The sequence below is a fragment of the Taudactylus pleione genome, unplaced genomic scaffold (assembly GCF_031769625.1).
Source record: "Taudactylus pleione unplaced genomic scaffold, aTauple2 ptg000090l, whole genome shotgun sequence".
NCBI lineage: Eukaryota > Metazoa > Chordata > Amphibia > Anura > Myobatrachidae > Taudactylus > Taudactylus pleione.
In genome coordinates, this window is record NW_028284492.1 from 4,142,538 (window position 1) to 4,161,665 (window position 19,128).

At 42.6% G+C, this 19,128-nt stretch overlaps 1 protein-coding gene across 1 annotated transcript in view; it reads right to left on the bottom strand.

The window, feature by feature from the left end:
- ASPH (aspartate beta-hydroxylase) overlaps nucleotides 1-19,128 on the bottom strand; it is a 182,887-nt gene that overhangs the window by 61,048 nt on the left and 102,711 nt on the right. Inside the window, exon 17 of the mRNA XM_088469317.1 lies at nucleotides 7,701-7,736. Coding sequence (XP_088325443.1) covers nucleotides 7,701-7,736 — 36 coding nt within the window. The remainder of the gene's footprint in view (nucleotides 1-7,700; nucleotides 7,737-19,128) is intronic.

Below are 19,128 nucleotides of genomic sequence, written 5' to 3' on the forward strand. Positions count from 1 at the left end.
CCGTGACTGCGTCAATAACACGCTGCATTGCAAGATCTGAGGGAGTATCTGAAGTTGAGGCCGCAGACTCAGCGGGGGAAACAGGAGGAGATTCACTCCCATGATCAGCAGTTTTAGGTTGAGCACCAGAGCCTCTAGCATATTGTACTAGTTTTGCTGATGCTTTATCATATTTATATATGCAGATAGTACAGTTCGCACAAGTGTGCACTTAAGAGAGATCACAGGGTTTTGGAGATTATTTATATAAATCAGATGCAGGTCTATGGTGAGAAGGTTCCTCTGTAGCAACAGATACTGGCCTATATTAATCGGAGCAAGGCTTGTTAGCTCAGAGCCTGATTGTAGGGCACTGCAGGACACCAATGAGCATTGAAAAAATCACAGAGGAGATATAAAAAAATAAAATAAAAAATAAGCCACTCCGGATGATTCACCTGACACTGGTCTCCCTGCAGAGCATATATCCCAGTCCCCTGGTGCAGAGGAAGATGGCGCCACAGCAAGCCTGGAGTATGAAGGCGCCAGAGACTTCACTACAGCGCCGTCCGTCTGACTCGCAGTTCCCAGCAGCAGAGTCTAGGCGCTTCTCCCAGGCAGCAGGTAGGACGATCCGCCGTCCGGATGTTTTAAAGACAGGGAAGCCCGACGAGTGCGCCGCCGGCGTGTCACGCGGCTAGTCCCCGCAGCAGGCCCCAAGGTGCGGGCGCCCTGGCAGCTCCAATAATGCGGCTCAGATACCGCTAAGGAGGATCCCCTCACCTTCTAACACCAGCCGGTAAATGTTTGGGTCCCGGGGGAATGCAGGATATTGGAAACGGATAGTTTGAGACCTGGAGAGCAATACAACTTACGTGCTACTCCATGCGCTCCTAGGCCACGCCCCCCCATCATTCAGCATATTTGATAAAACAAGTTGCTTCATATGTAAATGCTACTAATAACATCAACAAATACATGAATAAGTATGGGCACCTGACCACTTTAAACCTAATAGGCAGCAAACCACACTGTGTATTGTCCCAAAAACATTGCCAATCTTAGTCATTATCTGAGCGGATTCAATTGGATGGTGAATAGTGAACTGACTATATATGTGGTCAGTCATCAACTATTGGTACTGCATCAGAATTTCTCCCATGTGTATATTTAGACCTCCCAAAGATTAACCTATGTATGGACACCTTTAAGAGCATATATATATATATATATATATATATATATATATATATATACACACACACACACACACACTGAAGTGCCAAAAGTCATGGGATGGCAGTATGTAAAGGTAATGGTAGGTGGTGTCTTGGAGGTTCTGTGATGTCTTGGAAATGCCCAGACCTGCATTTCTCACGAATCAGTTTGAACATCGGCTAGGGCTAGACTGCTCATGACAAGGCGATGTGAATTATTGCAGTTCGAACGGGGCATGATAGCGAGTGCTCGATGGATGGGACATTCCAGTAAGAAAATGTGCGGACATTCAACATTCCTCGATCTATGGTGTCATGTGTACCGGGAATACCACATGAAAGGCATTACCACTCACCTTGGACAGCGCAGTGGCCAACCATGGGTACTTAATGATTGTGACCAGCGGTGTCTGGCCAGAATTGTTTGTGGTAAGAGACAAGCGGCACTGGCTAAAATCACATCCACATTCAATGCAGGAGGTACCAGACACATATCCAGCAGACCCACCAGAGTGCCCCTGTTAACACTACGACACCGGACACAGCGCCTCACCTGGGCTTGTCGCTAAATGGACCCTGGAGGACTGGCAACATGTCGCTAAATGGACCCTGGAGGACTGGCAGCATGTGGTGTAGTCCGATGAGTTACAGTTCCAGTTGTTTCAGGCTGATGGTAGGTTCGGGTGTGGCACAGACCCCATGAGGCCATGGACTCCAGTTGTCAACAAGGCACCGTGCAGGCTGGTGGGAGTTCCATAATGGTGTGTGGTGTGTTCAAGTGGCACGGGTTGTGTCCAAATGAACACATCATTTACCGGTAACTGCTATGTTGCATTGCTTGATGACCATTTGCAGTCCTTCATGGACTTCATGTAACCCCTACAATGATGGAATATCAGGATAATGCACCGTGTCACCAGTCCAAAGTTTTCCAGAATTGGAGCGAGGAGCATTCTGGCAGAGTTCCAATGACTGGTGTGGTCACCACGTTCGCCTGGCATGATGCCAATCAAGTATTTATAGGATGTGGTGGAGAGGTCCATTCACACCCGATATCCTGCACCTGCAAATATCAGGGACCCAAGGGAAGCTATCCAGACGGCATGGGTCACCATCTCTCCAGAGGTCTTACGTCCACTTGTGGAGTCTATGCCATGTCGACTTGCTGCACGTCGCCGGGCTAGAGGGGGTCCTACATGATACTAGGAATCTATCCCATGACTAATTTCAGGGTGTGTATATGTGTCATTATACCAAATTATACCAAAATTCAGGGTACTATCTTAGATGTCACTATCTGAAGAATATCTAGGATGAGAGACTGAATTTTGGTACCATTCTTTAGAACCATCAACATTTGATCCAGTCATGATTACAGCTTACAGAAATTGGGTGAGTTTCATCAACCCAGTAATTTTTTTAATCTCTTTATTATTTAGATTTTGTAATTTTTAATTTGTACATTTCAGTAACAAGAAAACAATAGAACAATTTTAACCCAAGTAAGACATAAAAAGCTACACTAAGGTTGGTGAGAATATCCTGAAACCTTTAGGTGGGGTGGAGACACATAATTATGTCAAAGGTCTCCTTGTACACAGAGCTTTCTTAACGAAGTGTGTGGCACATTGTGACATTCCAGACAATCCCAACTGTGAGTTCCTGGCACCAGCACTGTTCCGTGGTTGCCCAAATACATGAGACATCAGATTCTATAAAATCTGGGTACAAATAATTACCACATTAATTCTTTGTGGGTTCTGCCTGGGGATAGAAGGGATACCAAAACGATGAACATAATGCTGCACCTGTAAAAACCTAAGGCCCGTATTCAATTTGAGGCGAAAAGCCGTTTTTGCGTGATTTTGGCAGAAACTTTTCGCCGATGACGTCATTTTCGCCTGTTTTGATTTTACTCCGTATTCAATTTGGACGACTTTTCGCCTAGGCGGAAAGTCAATGCAATGTAATAGGCGGAAAAGATTCGCCTATGAATAGCAGGCAGAAAAAAGTGCAGAATTGGGGTTTTGGGGTGCAACGTTGCGGGAACCCCCGTGCAGCCTTCAGACAGTCCCCCAAAGGTAAACTGTGTCAAAAAAATGTCAAAAAACACTTAAGGACACCCCAAAAAATCACTTTGAATTTGGGGGCAAAAAAAAAAAATGTTGGGGGACAAAGATAAAAACTAGCAAACTTGACTCTGGGGGGGTCCCCAAGTATGCCCCAGGTATTTTTTTCATTGCAGGTGCTTGCGGCAGGTGGATTTTTCACAATTTTTTTCAAGTTACCTTTAGCAACTTTAAAATATGCTGATCCCCATTTTCAAGTACTCCAAATTTGCTGGGATAAGTTATTTTCAGCAAAAAAACCCTCCAGAATACTATTCTTCACCACTTATACAAAAACGCTATTTAGCAGCTATTGAGCCCATTTAAAAACACCAAATACCTTCAGCGAGCCAAATCGGGGGGTACCATAGCTAACCCCCATGTCAGAGCATCTTTTGGGGGTCTTATAGCACTTTCCGCTTGTTTAAGTTTCGCCGGGTCCCGTTTTCGCCTACTTTCAAATTGAATATGGCGATACGCGGGCACGCGCGCTATACTTTTCTGCCTGCAAAACACGCTATGTAGGCGAAAAGTCCGGGAGCCGAAAAAGTATCATGGCTCAGCTCAAATTGAATACGGGCCCAAATTGGAAATATGAAGGCCAAAACAGTCTAATTTGTTCAAAACTTATCGTGAAGCCACCAGGGTCAAATACATCCTTTATAGACAGAATGTCCTGGCTTTTCCAAAGCTTGTAAATAGAGTTGACTATGGAAGAAGGAAAAAGTGGGATTGCCCCATAGTGGAGTAGAATTGGAGAATCTAGGGTTACGGTGGAACTTTGCTTGAGAATGTCCTTATAGAAAATAAGGCAAAATAAAAGGCTTGGTTGGGGCCCTTTCAAAAATGGTGCTACCAGAAACAAATGAAGTGCCTAGTGTAAAGTGTTTATACTTTTTGCGCCAGTGTCCCCTGCCATTATGTGTACATTATCGGGCACCCCTGGGGGCACATAGCACATTGAGCTTCAGGCAGACAGCCATTTAGCCAGAGGACCATGTGACAGCCCATAACGGATGACATATGACAGTTCATCATTCATTATGTTGTCACTGTCTATGTTGGAGCCACATTGCCGACACCACTATGCTGCCAACGTTAAAATGTTACTTAAAGCATTTTAATTGTGCTGCTAATATAACTTTAATCATGCTATAATGTGAGCAAGTTTAAAGTTATACTAGTGACACCATGGTGTTGGCAACGTAGCTCAGACATATGCAGTGTCCACATAATACTTGTTGATATGACAACTGCATAACCCCATAACCTACTGGGGGGAACCTTTAATCCTTCATAAAACATGGGACATTACACCCATATAACAGCCCAACACAATCTCTGTGAGGGTCGTGAATACACGCGAGACAGTGGGAACATTTTACTGTATTTTGTAAAAAATATTTATAACTCTGCTACTCTACAACAATAAAACTACATAAAGATCTAAATACCTAGCGGTATAAATCAATAAACGTAACCACAAATAGATTATAGCCACCCAAACGGGAAACATCACAGGCACACGAAGCACAAAAGAAAGGAAATCACTGATTACCGGGTTTCTTTTGTAATGCGACATTTCTTAATTACTATTTAGTCTAATTAAGACAATTGAAGAGAACTATAAAAGAATAAAGCAATGCTCTTTTTACTGTCACTTGATATTTGGACCAATTAGGAAATGTGTGTAAAAGCTAATCATTTAAAGTAATTAAATATTGATTTTTTTTTTCTTCAAAAGGGGATTAAACATGCGCATGCTAATTTCTTGATTACTAGTAATTCCACACTTTACCAGGAATTATGTAAATACATCATTACTGATGTGAAATTAACTATTCAGTAATTGAAGGCTGAAATGATAAACCACCTCTAGCGCACCATGCATTACAGGGAACGTAAGGTAGAGTAGTTTACAACTCATTGGCAGTGTAAAAAGTCAACCAATGAAAGGTACAGTAGGGTCATGTGGTTTAAAAAGTATCCAAAAAGCCACTTGCTGGAAACAAAATACAATGAAGGCGACTTAGAACAGGTGCACACTCTCATAGAAACAACAAATATAGGATTTAATTTGCCATAGGATATTATGAGTTGTTACATTAAAGTACAGCAGCTCTTTAACCGTCCATTTAGCTAACTGTGCACTCAGGACAGCATAGGAAAAGTAGCAAGCAATGAAGAACCATTCAATGTGAAGGTGAAGGATTGTATTGGTCTAAAGCAGGGATGGGGAACCTCAGGCCCTGAGGCCATATAAAGCCCGGGGAATGGCACCCTGCAGCCAGAATCTTTGCAGCAGTGCCGCCAGGAGCATCCTTAGGACCCTTTTGACTGAACACCGCTGCCCTTACACCTCCCCGGAGCATACTCAGGATGCTCTGGGTATTGCTGTAATCAACGCAGATTGTGGCCCTGCCCCTTGTGACGTTGCATTGAGGGACCGCGGCCTGCACCAGGCCCGCAAACGATGTTATATATATATCAAAATGGCCCTCGACAGAACAAAGGTTCCCCACCCCTGGTCTAATGCATGTGTTCACATATTTATAACTTAATAATATATATTTTGCCTTAACACACTTAGTAAAATGCACTGTGATTGGTCATTATAATGACTATTCAACTATAATTTTAGGCCTTTCCTTAATTGTGAGACATATTCTGAACAGTAGAGAGCTGTCATTTTCTATTTGCATCATTATTTTATGCAGGAGCATTGGTGGTTGTGACCCCCGATACGTCTGCTCACAGACATATCAGATCGGCACTGCAGCACAGCAGATCTGCTGGTATGTAGGGACGACCCACCGATCGCCCGTACACATGCTCCAGGGGACCTGGCGGTGATTGACAGATCAACTGGGCGGCCAATTGAAATGCCCGCCCAGTTGTCACGTCAGCGCAGACACATCACCCGAACGATTGGTAAGTGTCTATGCACTTACCAATAGTTTGATAGGTCAGCGGTCGGCCTAGTGTGTAGACAGCATTAGAGTAATTACAGAGCTATGACTATGATAGGTAGCAGCATTGTGCTGTGATGGGCCAGTGAGAGAGCAGGACCCCTTCTCCCCAAGGTGCCAGTGCTGCTGGACATTTCAAAAACAGGATGATGTTATTCATGCCCCTTCCTAAGAAATGCCTATTAGTGTAATAAGCCCTGTGCTGGAAATAAAATATAATGAAGGCATCCATAGAGTAGGAGCACAGTCTCACAGGACCAATGAATTTAGGATTTAATTAGTCCATAAGATATTACGGGGTGATTACAGTATTATTATTGTTCAGTCAGTTACCCGTGCAATCAGGACAGTATGCAATGGGATGGTGTAATTCATGACCTTCCCTAGACATCCCTATTCATGGAAATAGGAAGTTCATTTTGTTGTAGTGATGTTATTGTATACTGAAAATCCCTTTGCATAAAAGTGCTGTTCCAATAGTCATATGGACTAGGACAATAGTATAATTTGTAAAACATTGAAGAAAGGCGCTAATATAATAAATAAAAACAAGACTGCTAATATGGCTACCAGAGTATCAATTTTAAACAAGACCCATATGAAATATACATGCTACATGGTTCTGCTGATATTAGTTCATATGCATGGATACATGTTATCAGCTGCAGACATACAATGAACCTGACTTAACTGCAGGTACCAGGGACTGGGAGACTACTATAGCATAGGTTCCCAAACTCGGTCCTCAGGACCTCAAACAGTGCATGTTTTCCAGGTCTCCTCACAGAATCACAAGTGAAATAATTAGCTCCATCTGTGGATCTTTTAAAATGAGTCAGTGAGTAATGAATACACCTGTGCACCTGCTGGGTGACCTGGAAAACGTGACCTGTGTGGGGTCCTGAAGACAGAGTTTGAGAACCACTGTACCATAGAAAGGAATCTGGTGTGTGATAAATTAATTATTGGTGCCACCTACTGCACAGTCCAGGAACTTCTTTTACAAATAAATACACATTTCTCAATGTGGTTTTGTGATGATAGGCTAATAATAATGGTCACTAGCCATTAAATGGTCACATAATGAAAACATGCCCACTGTGTGACGCAAAGGGTATTCTTTTGTAAATGTAAATACAGTGAGACTCATTTAATAAGCCAAAAACAGCAGAGGCGCTGCTCAGTCTCCCTAAAGTGCAGTATCTCTCGATTTGCACAATTGTCCCTATATTTCCTTCAGAACACTCAGGTTCACAGAGCAGGTTAGGGGTGTGTGTGGGCGTGAAGAGTGTTACGCTGGCCGGTAGGTATCCCCGGCATAGTACGGATTAGACAGACTGCTGCACCCAGTTTTACAGAGAGCAAGATATAAATTCTGCAGTGTTAAAAGAGAAACAGATCCATTATTCATGAAGCAGTGTTTCTACCTTTCTTGTTTTTCTCCTGAGACGATGATTCATCTCCTGACAAAACAAAACACGCGAACATTGTAAATGTAGCATATGTATAAAAAGTGCTGGATCAGAACAGGGTATTGAGTAATAAACACAATGTATTCATGGGTACATATACTTGTGAAGCTGCCAGTCTCTCTATACCATAATATATATTAATATTTATACATTTAGTTTCTTGTAAAACCATCATTCAACTTTTTTGCAATCATTTTTATGGGGGAGGGGGTATTTATCAAGACTTGGAGGGAGATAAAATTGTGAAAGATAAAGTACTTACCAATCAGCTTCTAACTTACATTTTACAGGCAGTGTTTAAAAAAATGACAGGAGCTGATTGGTTAGAACTTTACCCCTCTCTCCAAGCTTTATTAAATATACCCCTTAGAGAAAGGGGTATTTATCAAAGTGCGGGTTTTTAAAAGTGGAGATGTTACCCATAGCACCCAATCAGATTCTAGCTATTATCTTCTAGAAGGTGCTAGATAAATGTTAAGTAGAATCAGATTGGTAGCTATGGGCAACATGTCCACTTTTTAAAACCCGCACTTTAGTAAATATACGCTTGAGTGAGTTATCGTGTATTCATTATCATCAGGATCTCAGAAAGACCTTAGTAACAGACAAATGTAAAAATATGTAAAACGGTCACTCATTTATGAAGTGTGCAATGCATTATTAGTTTGGGTAAAAAATACTTGTTTATAGTATAGTTTTAGATTATTATCAAATCTATATGCTCATTTTCAAATAAACACTCAAGTGGCCATTTTATTAGGTACACAGACTTGTTTATGTAATTAGCTAATCAGCCAATCATGTGAGAGCAACTAAATGAAGGCATGGGGCCCGATTCACAGATGTACACTATTCCGGTGGTTAGCGCACATCTCTGATTGTTAGAGGACTGCACATGCACAGGATGTGTACTGAGCATGTGCAGCCCTTCATCTATGAGTCTGCTTGCAGTACCTCCTAGCAGCACCTTGGGCCAGCGTTCCCAGAAACAGGGGCGTCGTCCCCATTTTCTGGCAGGGATGTGACCAGGGTCTGCATCAGTGGACGTAGATTTCCTAGCCCCACAAGCTGCCAGGCCCCTGTCAAGCTGCGCTAAGCTTCAGCTACTGCAGCCTGGCCAAAGGAGCAACCATCTCAGGCTGCAACCACAGTCGCAGTGTTGGGATCGCAGATGCAGCAAGGAGGTATCAGTTTCCTACAGGCACCTCCTGCTGCATTTGCATTTTAGATGGATGGAATTGCAGAGTCACTTGTGTCCATCTCTGAATCAGGCCCGTGTTAGGATCAAACACCAGAATTAGGAAGAGTTGTGATTGAAATAACTTTGACCATGAAACATTTGCCGTAGCATATGGGGTGGTTTAACCATAGGAGAAATTGGTAATCTCCTAAGATTTTCATGCACAGCAGTCTACAGGCAATGGTGGACAAAACAAGAAGCATCCAGGGAGTGAATATTCTTGGAGCAAAAATGCTTGGTTAATGAGAGGTCAGAGGAGATTGGCCAGACTGGTCCAAGCTGAGAGGAAGGCAACGTTAATTCAAATAGCCATGCATTATAACGGTGATATGCACAAGAGCATTTCTTAACACACAGCATGTCAAACCTGAAGTGGTCGGGCTACACAGCACAAGAGCACTCTGGGTTACCCCCTGTCAAGAACAAGAAACTGAGGCTACAGGGGCCACAGCTCACCAACACTGAACAGTTAAAGATTGGAGAAAAGTCACCTGGTCTGACAAATTTACATTTCTGCTGCGACATGCAGATGGTAGGTCCAGAGGGGTTGGGTACAGGATCCCGACAGCCAGGAATCAGACGGTCAGAACAGTGTCAGTGGCATCCTGACAGTCAGAATCCCGACAGATTACTGTAAGTATAATAACCCTCCCCTAATTCTCCCATCCCGCAGCCTAAGCCTAACCCTTCCCCTAATACTTACCTCCGCAATCTGTCGGTATTCTGGCAGTCAAGATGCCGCTGTTAGTATTGTGACCATCGGCATACTGACTGTCGGGATGCTGACTACATCCCGGCCAGAGCTTGACATAAACATGGGTGTATGGATCCATTCTCCATTGCATCAACAAAATTGCTATAATGTCAACACTGAACAGAATCTCTAAAGAATGTGCCAAAAACCTTATTGAATCTATGTCACAAAAAATTCAGGCTGTTCTGGGACACAGGAGGGGTCCTACGAGACAATTGTACCTAATAACATAGACAGGGAGTGTTATAAAGAGATTAAGTAAATTAAATGTATAGCTTTCTAGTTGAGTAAACAAATATTAAACTTAATATAATAAGGATGGCAAATTAAATGAACTCACTACTATGAACCAGGGGGAGATGTATCAAACCTTGGAGAGAGAGAAAACAATCAGCTCCTAACCAGCTTTTCTAATACAACCTGTAAAATGACAGTTTGGTTGTAAAATGATTCGTTGGTACTTTCCCCCTCTCAATTTATCGCTCTCCAAGGTTTGATACATCTACCCCTCAATCATAAAACTATCTCTGGTTACATAAATAACCCAGGAACTGTGAGATAGCAGCCAGGGCACAGAGTTTTCCTTCGGTTCTCATCTCATATGGTCAGTGTGTCTCTCTCTATACTGTATGTTGTCCTAAGCAGCTGCATTTGTTCCCTTTTGTAAAGTCATACTATTGTAATATGTTTTCAAACTAACTCTCTTTTAACACCAAGGTTTTCCTCCTCTATTAAGTGAGCTGCCCGCAGCACTGGATTTTCTTTCTTAGCTTTTTCTGTTTCAGAATATGATTTGATGAAATCACAAACATGAATTTCTGGGAAGAGGGATTGAATTACTGGGATGTAGATGGTGGAGGGGTAGAAAGGTGGTGGAGTAATGAATTACAGGGGTGGGGTGCAGGTGTCAGTTAATGTCCATCATTGAAACTGTCAGCAATCGTTACGTTTGTTTACGTTTGTGACATTAGCCTAAATGTATGAAAAGGAATTTTCCATTCATTTTCTCAAGTAAGTCCAAACAACATTATCTAAAACCTGTATGATCATACAACATGAGTAAATACATTCTGTGACAGATACATTGTTACTGTGGGTACCTGTCTGAGTGAGGTCATGTTGTCACGGTTTGATCAAAATTTTCCCCAAGATATTTCCTTCAGTTAACATATAGTAATATTACACAGTCTAATACACTGTTTCCTATAGTGTTGAGTACAGGGTTAGACTGGCCCATAGGGGTACAGGGGAAATCCCCGGTGGGCCCCACTGCCTGAGGGTCCCACCACTTGCTCTAATGTAAGGTTTCAGACTGTGCAATTGAATTATATATTGTTACTCTATTAGAGGGTCAGTTACATGGTCTCTAATGTCTGTGCAAGCCTTTGTGGGGGCTAGCCTCATCCCTGTGGTAACTGACCACATCCCAAAGTATGGGCCCCTACCACTGCATTGCCCCGGTGGGCCATTCATGCTTCAGTCCGACACTACCCCACGTCCTCACAAGCGGGCCACACCACGTCCTTAGCGCCGGCAGTATCGCGCCTTCCGTCCTCAGCGCCAGCAGCATCAGGCTCCCCCCCTGCAATCATCAGCAGGTCCTGACTCCTGCAGCAAGAGCGCTGGGCTGACTCGTGGATGTTACAGTCAGACTGGGGGACCTCTCTATCCAAGTACAGTACTGTACGTGTGGCTCTGACCCCTACCCTACTGCTCCCTGCAAATGTCTCATCCACACCCTACTGAGGTCTGACCCAAACACTCCAGCAGCAGCAGTGGGCCGGGGGGGCCCACCTGTCATGAGCGATTGAGCAGGGGGTGGTAGTTGGAGGTGTGGGACCTCATCTCTGAGCGGCCCCCAGACCAGCTGCACTTCCTTCCTCCCCATATGACCTCACCCCTACTTCTAATCCTCCCACTTACTAGCAGTGCTTCTGCCCCTTCACCAGTTCTCTTTGCCCCTCTCCCTTGCTTTCTCTTTGTCTCCTTCCCTTGCTGTCCTGTCACCTTCCATGGCTGTCCTTCTGCCACCTTCCTCCACTGTCCCTCTACCTTCCACAGTTGTCCCTCTGCCATTTTCTTCAGCTGTTCCTCTGCCCCACTGTCATCTGTGCCCCTAGGGCCTATTTATTATTCCGGTGCGGGTACAGCTGCTCTGAAAAGCAGCTGTCCACACAATCCGGAACACTGCTACAGAAGCAGCATTACTTACCTCACCCTGTGGCCGACTTCTGTGCATGTGTGACACATGCGCAAAGCCGCTGGGGAGTCAGTGAGGAGGTGGCTGAGGGGTCCGCTTAGATCCCTCTTCACAGAACTGATTCCCATAGGAAGGAGCTGGGTTCCGAGAACAAGCACCATCTAAAGATGAAGCTTGTCTCGCAAGCAAACCCCGAAAATTAAGTTTTCGGAGTTTCTTGAATATCAGGTTGTCCTATCAGACCCCTGATGATGAATGGCCTGTTACCTTAAATATGCGGAAACTAGTGTTTCCGCATGTTTAATGAGCCATGTTAGTTATGATCAATATGCCCCTCTGTCCCCTGCACATCTATTTAGACTAAATTGGGCATAGTGCTGTCTGAGAATGTATAATATTATGTTGTTTCCTTTGTGGAATGGTCATGCTCCTCCTGTTAATGACCATACCTACCCAATGGTTGGTCACATCCCTTCAGTGGGCCCTTAATGCCCTAGTCCGACACTGAGCAGGAGTAGTTTCCCATGGGAAGCACTATTGCATTCCCAGGGGAGAGAAAACACCTCCCCCTGGAACTGCCTGTCTCGCCGTGGTCTTCAGGGAGTGTTTCCAATGAGAAGTCACTACCACTGCTCGGCAGTCCCTGCGGCGGTGGATTTTACTGGGGGGGGGGGGCCCTGCAGTTCCGCATTCCCTAGGTAAAATCCGCCACTGAAAGCAACAATAACACATGAAATGCTATAAGAAGGTGCTAGCATGCAGAGGGCTTGATTCAGCATTTATAAATAGAGTAAGGTATAGCAAGTAACTGTGGACCTGGGTAAAACTCTGCTGCACTGCAGGTGGGGCTGATTTAAAATGTGCAGAGAGAGTTGGATTTGGGAGGGATGTGTCCAAAATGATATTACATTTCTGTGCAGCATTTGTGGGCTACATGTCCAGGTTCACAGAAAGTAGCTTTATCTTACTCTATTCCCAAAGCTGAATCAGGCCCAGTGTATAAGAGGAGTATGACACAAGGATGACAGTATTTAGATGAAAATACACAAATTTGGTTTCTTTTTCCTCTCTAACAACCTTTTCACATTGCAATCACGGGTCACACCCAGGGTATTGTACACGTAGGTGCAACCCCTTTCAGACTGGCGGCCCAAACTGGCTTATTGGCGGGTTGATGATGTCACCGCCATCACGCGCCGAGCCGGCGCTTGGAGATGAGATCATCTCCCAGTGCCGGCTCTTCCTATGCTGTGAACGGGACCCAGGTTACATCAACTCAGGTTACCCGTTCACACTGCACCGCGAACCGGGTTGAAACCAGTGTTCAACCCTGCTTGTTACCCGGGTTATTTCATCTGGGTCCTTACACACTGAGCAATATCCTGGGTTGCTGCGCATTCACGTAAAATAACCCGGGTTGTTGCTGGCAGTATGAAAGGGGTACAAGTAAAAGGTAAATAGTTTTTGGGATGCCTAATCTATAGCATTGATATGTAACCACTATGAGTGGTTTCAGAATTGCTCTGGATGCCACCTAGTTCAGAGTCCTGTCCTTCCTCATCTTTCTATGCCCAGTATCCTTTATTTTCATATACACGTCTGCTGGCTGTCTTTGTTTTGACCATTTGTGTCAATAAAACAAAATAAAAAAGTATTTTTCCTTTTAAAGAAGATTCTTATTAGACTAGAAAACGTCTTTTACAGAGTAACCCTGTAAGTCCATCTGCCGCCCACTGAGTTTCTGCTTACACAAACAAGGACCTGCAGACAGGGCTGCCCTTCTTTGGTCTTCAAAGTTCAGCGCAGATTGTTCTTGCCAGCATGTGAAGAGTCAGACGCTTAAGGATTCTGGATGTGTGACCTTGTAAGGGTATGTAAGTGAGAGAGCAGGACCAAAATGTCTTCTTTTGTGAAGTTATTTAACCATTACAGCGCTAGGACACTACGGTCTGTAACATCTACAATTGTCTTCTTAAGTCTATACATACAGATGTGTCCTCATCCATCTAGCCTCAATGCGCCACGCAGCGTGATATGCCTGGCACTAGTGAGCCACCAAGTCCCATGCTACTCTGCTAGCGTCAGGTATCTTTTTTTGCCAGGTAGCACCAGCAGACTGTGCTGATGAATGTGATATGTGACACTTGTATATCTGTGCGAGACCGAGTCTGTATATGAAGCACAACGGAAGTTGGAATGAAAAAAGCTGCGGCCGCTACATTGTAGCACTTCGTGTGATGATTCAGAGACTCAGTCACACTCAGATATACAAGTGTCACAGACCAAATTAATCAGCACAGTCTGCTGGTGCGTACTTAGTCGCATCGCATTGCAACTAAGACGCGTTTCTGGCAAAAAAAAAAGTTGCAAAAAGACACCCGGCACTAGCAGTCTCATGGGACTTGGCGCACCGAGAGGGGCTCTTTAGCACAACTGCAGACAAGATGGGACACATCTGTAAAAAAACATTCAAAATAAAAAGATTAATCACACTTGATTCTTTTAAGGTGTCAATAGGGAGCATATTGATCAGAATTATGATGGAAATTAATGTTAGGAAATTTAAGATTTAATGGAAATGCGCTGCGCTTAGGCTAACTTATTGGGGCAATGGTCCAATAAGTATATTTAGGAGATCACCACCTCCATCTTCAATAATACAGCAAAAGTTAAGTCATATAGCGCTCACCTTGTTGTATATACCTTAATATGTTGGATCTATATCTTATACAGTAGACAGACTCACTTATAAGGATATGATAATAAAAAACCAGCTCACGCTCACCTTATGAAATCGGTGTGTTTAAGTGATAATTGTAACCTTAATTAAATATTGACAATGATAATTTAGTAAAGGTATAAATACATTTTTATTTTAGCTCATATGGATATATTAGGACAGACAGACCAACATGAATAACAAAGAGGGGTGGTGATAGGAAGAAGGGAGGGGGGGGGGAGATAAAAACCAAAAGTATAAAAAAGTAAGAAATATAAAGAGTAAAGTGGGATGGGGATTAAGAAATATAATCCATGAGATGATGATATGTAAATGAAGAAACAACTTGTCATAGAGTAGCCAGGATGTTGGATGATATAGGAACAATGTATCATATAAAGTTAATGTATTCAAACATTTCAAAGTTACTATCCATGAGGGTTCCTGTCCAGGTGTAAACTTATAGTGCAGTTGGTGGTCTATGATGACAGAACTGATGTCTGTAAATGTCAAGTGCTCAGACCCTAAGGAGAACTGGACCCGCGTGCTGTTGTTGCGAGTAGACCGTCAGCCCTGCAGTGGCTGGCAGTCTCTCCCAGAGACTGTGGAGTGGTGAAGGTAAGTAACCAGGCTAGCGCTTGATCAAACTGCGGTGACTGGCAGTGTGTAGCGCGATCCCTGCGGTTGTGGCTATGGGGGATTCTGATGGCGTATGTAGTGAAGGTACGCCATGGCCGTGTGCTACACCGGAGAATGCTGTCGGCGCTACGGACATGACGGCTTGCTCAGTGACAGCGGCGGACCCACTGCCTGTGCATTTCCGCACTTTATCCCGTACGCCGGGACGACAGTCTACTCGCAAAACAGCATGCGGGTCCGGTTCTCTTAAGGGTCTGAGCACTTGACATTTACAAACCTCAGTTCTGTCATCATAGACCACCAACTGCACTATAAGTGCACACCTGGACACGAACCCTTATGGATAGTATCTTTCAAATGTTTGAATACATTAACTTAATTTGATACATTGTACCTATATACTCTATTATCCTGGCTACTCTATGACAAGTTGTTTCTTCATTTTTTCAGTTTTTATCAACATTGGACTGGTATTTATATATTCTCTCATGGATTATACTTTTTAGTGCAAATAGATTTTATTACTTTATAATAAACAAATTAACAATAACAATTTTGGCTGTATATATTACAGACTACAGACACATAGCAAATAGAGATATCTAGATATATATATATAAAAAAAAAAATCATACAAAACAGTCCCAAAATAAATCAAAACAAAACCATAGCAAAAAAAAATAAAAAACCCTAATACTAATAAAGCTAGGAAGGGAAAGAAAAAAAACTTGCTAAGTTAAAGAAAAAAAAAAGAAGTGCAGAAGAGAAAAAAAAAAAAAAAGGGGAGGGGTGGGAGGGTCAATAAAGAAAAAAGGAGAAAGGGGGCAGCTCCGAATCCCACGGAAAACAAAGAACCGCCAAGTACAAAAGAGCCAGATCAGTGCCGAAACCAGGGGGCCGAGGATCCAGAAGGATCTACAGACCATAAGGAGGTATTAGGAGGGGCGAGATGCGATAATATCCCTATAGGTCCCTGAGTCCTTGAAATCCATCCAGCGGAACCAAGTATCCCTGAAAACTGCATAGTTCCCTTCCACAGAAGATAAAAATATCTTCCATGTCCATGTAGGAGTCGATTTTAGTAAACCAGTCCCTAACCGTTGGAGGAGAGGAGGAGCGCTACCTTACTGGGATGACTGACTTAGCAGCATGGTTTAGGGAACATAACTGGAATTTTTTATATCTCAAGGTAGGAGCGGGGGACGGGTTCAATAACCAAACCAGCGGAAAGTTTAAGAACCTCTGATCAAAATGGGTGGAGACGGGTGCATCGCCACCATATGTGAAACAGGTTGCCAGGGGCGTTGGAGCACCGCCAGCAAATGTTGGGCACACCAATCCCCATCTAGGAGAGAGGATCTGGGCACCTATACCAACGGTATATTAACTCGTACTGGGTCTCTCGAACACCAACACTAGGCGAGAAGCATGTGCCAAATTAAATATTTTAGCCCAGTAGGCCTCCCTCACTTCCCTACCCAACTCCAGATCACAAGTTCTAGTGAATTGTGGTAGAAGGATTATTTTTTTTTAATGCCCTTCCCCATTTTCCTTTTTCTTCATATTTTTTACTTTTTTATACTTTTGGTTTTTACTCATCCTTCTTTCCCCCTCCCCCTTCTTCCTATCACCACCCCTCCTTATGTTATTCATGTTGTTCTGTCCTAATATATCCATATGAACTAAACTAAAAATTAATTTATACATTTACTAAATTATCAGTCAATATTTAATTAAGGTTACAATTATCACTTAAACACACAGATTTCATTTGGTGAGCGTGAGCTGTTTTTTATTATCATATACTTATAAGCGAGTCTGTCTATAAGATATAGATCCAACATATTAAAGGTATACACAACAAGGTGAGCGCTATATGACTGTTCTTTTACAATGTTAGGAAATGTGTCTGGAGTGTGATACAATTATTCCAACACCTTAATGTGTGAGCGATTACTGCAGAATTACAAATAAGCACAAGGCATAGAGCAAAGCAACTGACTTGAGGCAGACCGTGATAACCCCCCCCCCCTAATGCTGGCTGTTGAATAAACAGTGTGATGGACATCATCTGTATAATACTGGATTAATACATCCCCTCAGTGAGCAGAACCCTTATACTGGATATGCCAAGCAAAAATATGGCTACTTTGCCTTCTAAATACATAAATATACATTATTTGATGCTCTAAAGATATTTTCAAAAGGTAAGCATTGTTTGTAATGAGTACAAATATTTACTTATGATAATAATGACACAGAAAGCTGGTTTACTCTTCTGTATTTTATTTCAGACAAAAATACGAGAGGATTACTGTACATTATCTTGAAAATCCTATTAACCTTATCAAGGTTGGCACACTTTCATAAAACACCAAGCTTTTACAAATTCAGTATGAAATAACATCTCCAAATAATATCGACTCACAGCATGATGCATCCTTATCTCTGTTAGTTTGTCATATACAAAAAAAAATTACTATTTTTTTTTCCCCTTGATTTAAAAGGATAAGCTATACAATGCATTTATTAGGCAAGAATGTAAACCCCCTTTCTGAAGATGACAAAAATACGCAAACTACAAATTGTTCATCCGGTTTATCCCTTAGTTCCCTCCCAAAAAAATATGGCTCTGGTAAAAACACATTATTAGTAATCACAAAATAGAATGTGTTGTTCTCTTATTGTAAATAATAATAAAAATAAAAATCACATCTTTGGAAGATTATTGCTCATCCTCTCTGCCCTGGTTAAAAAAAAAATCCTAATAAAATATTACACATGGGAGGGGACCCTTGTCCCTCTCTACGAGTACTGTATTATTCCAGAGGCCAAGTTTCGAGGATAACGGTTAAGAGACTACTTACTGGCTCAGTTAGTTAGACCGCTTTGGTCCTTTTGGGCAACAAACAGTGATAATGTTATATATACTGTTAATATATCTGATTGATTTAGATGATAAATGAATGATAAAGAATGTGGTGCAAACTATTAAGCAGAGCACTAAAAATAACTATGTACATAATGGCGCTATTTGTTTTAAGGTTAGCACAAGGCTAGTGGTACATCACCCCCTAAATGTCTTTTTATTAATTATCATAGGCATCGAACAAGAACGTCACTTTTGCCAAGACTGACAAGTTCACTGAGCACAATGGGAGCACCTACTTGGTCAGCAGACCCAATGCTTATGAGAAGGCAGTAGGAGCTAGTGATCTCACTGAGGCATGAGGCACTTTTTGTCTCATTGAGGTCACTAGGCCTAAACTGATAAGCTCCACTCACAAACAGAAGTTTGTACCACAAAATGCCTGCATCACTGTCTGTAGGTGGCAGACACTTTAATGTTACAGTAGGAAGATCCTTTGAGCATAACCTGGTGGTACTTTAAGAGGGCTGGAAAAATATAAAATAATGGTACATGGAAACTAACTTTCTTTTAAAATACAAAATTAAATGACAATAAGCTAAATTCTCTTGCTCCCTGCAATACAAAGTTTATTTTCTTCAAGTCTTCGTTTCTACAAATACCACATTGCAATCCAGAACATCTATATGCTCCCACCACTCCCGGGGAGGCATTATGGAGCCATGTTTACAGATCACAGAACACGAGAGGTACACAACTCTATAGCTTATGCTGTGGAAATGAAAAGTACACAATGAATGGCAGGCCAATGCCCAACTATTCACGGCCCGATTACAGAGCACTGACCGAAGAACAGTTTTCACATTTGCAGAGCATACAACGCACTTCTAACCATACACTGTGCTGTCAATAATAGCTCAATGTCAGAACACTCTATATACGTGTCCTACCGCCCTGAGTAC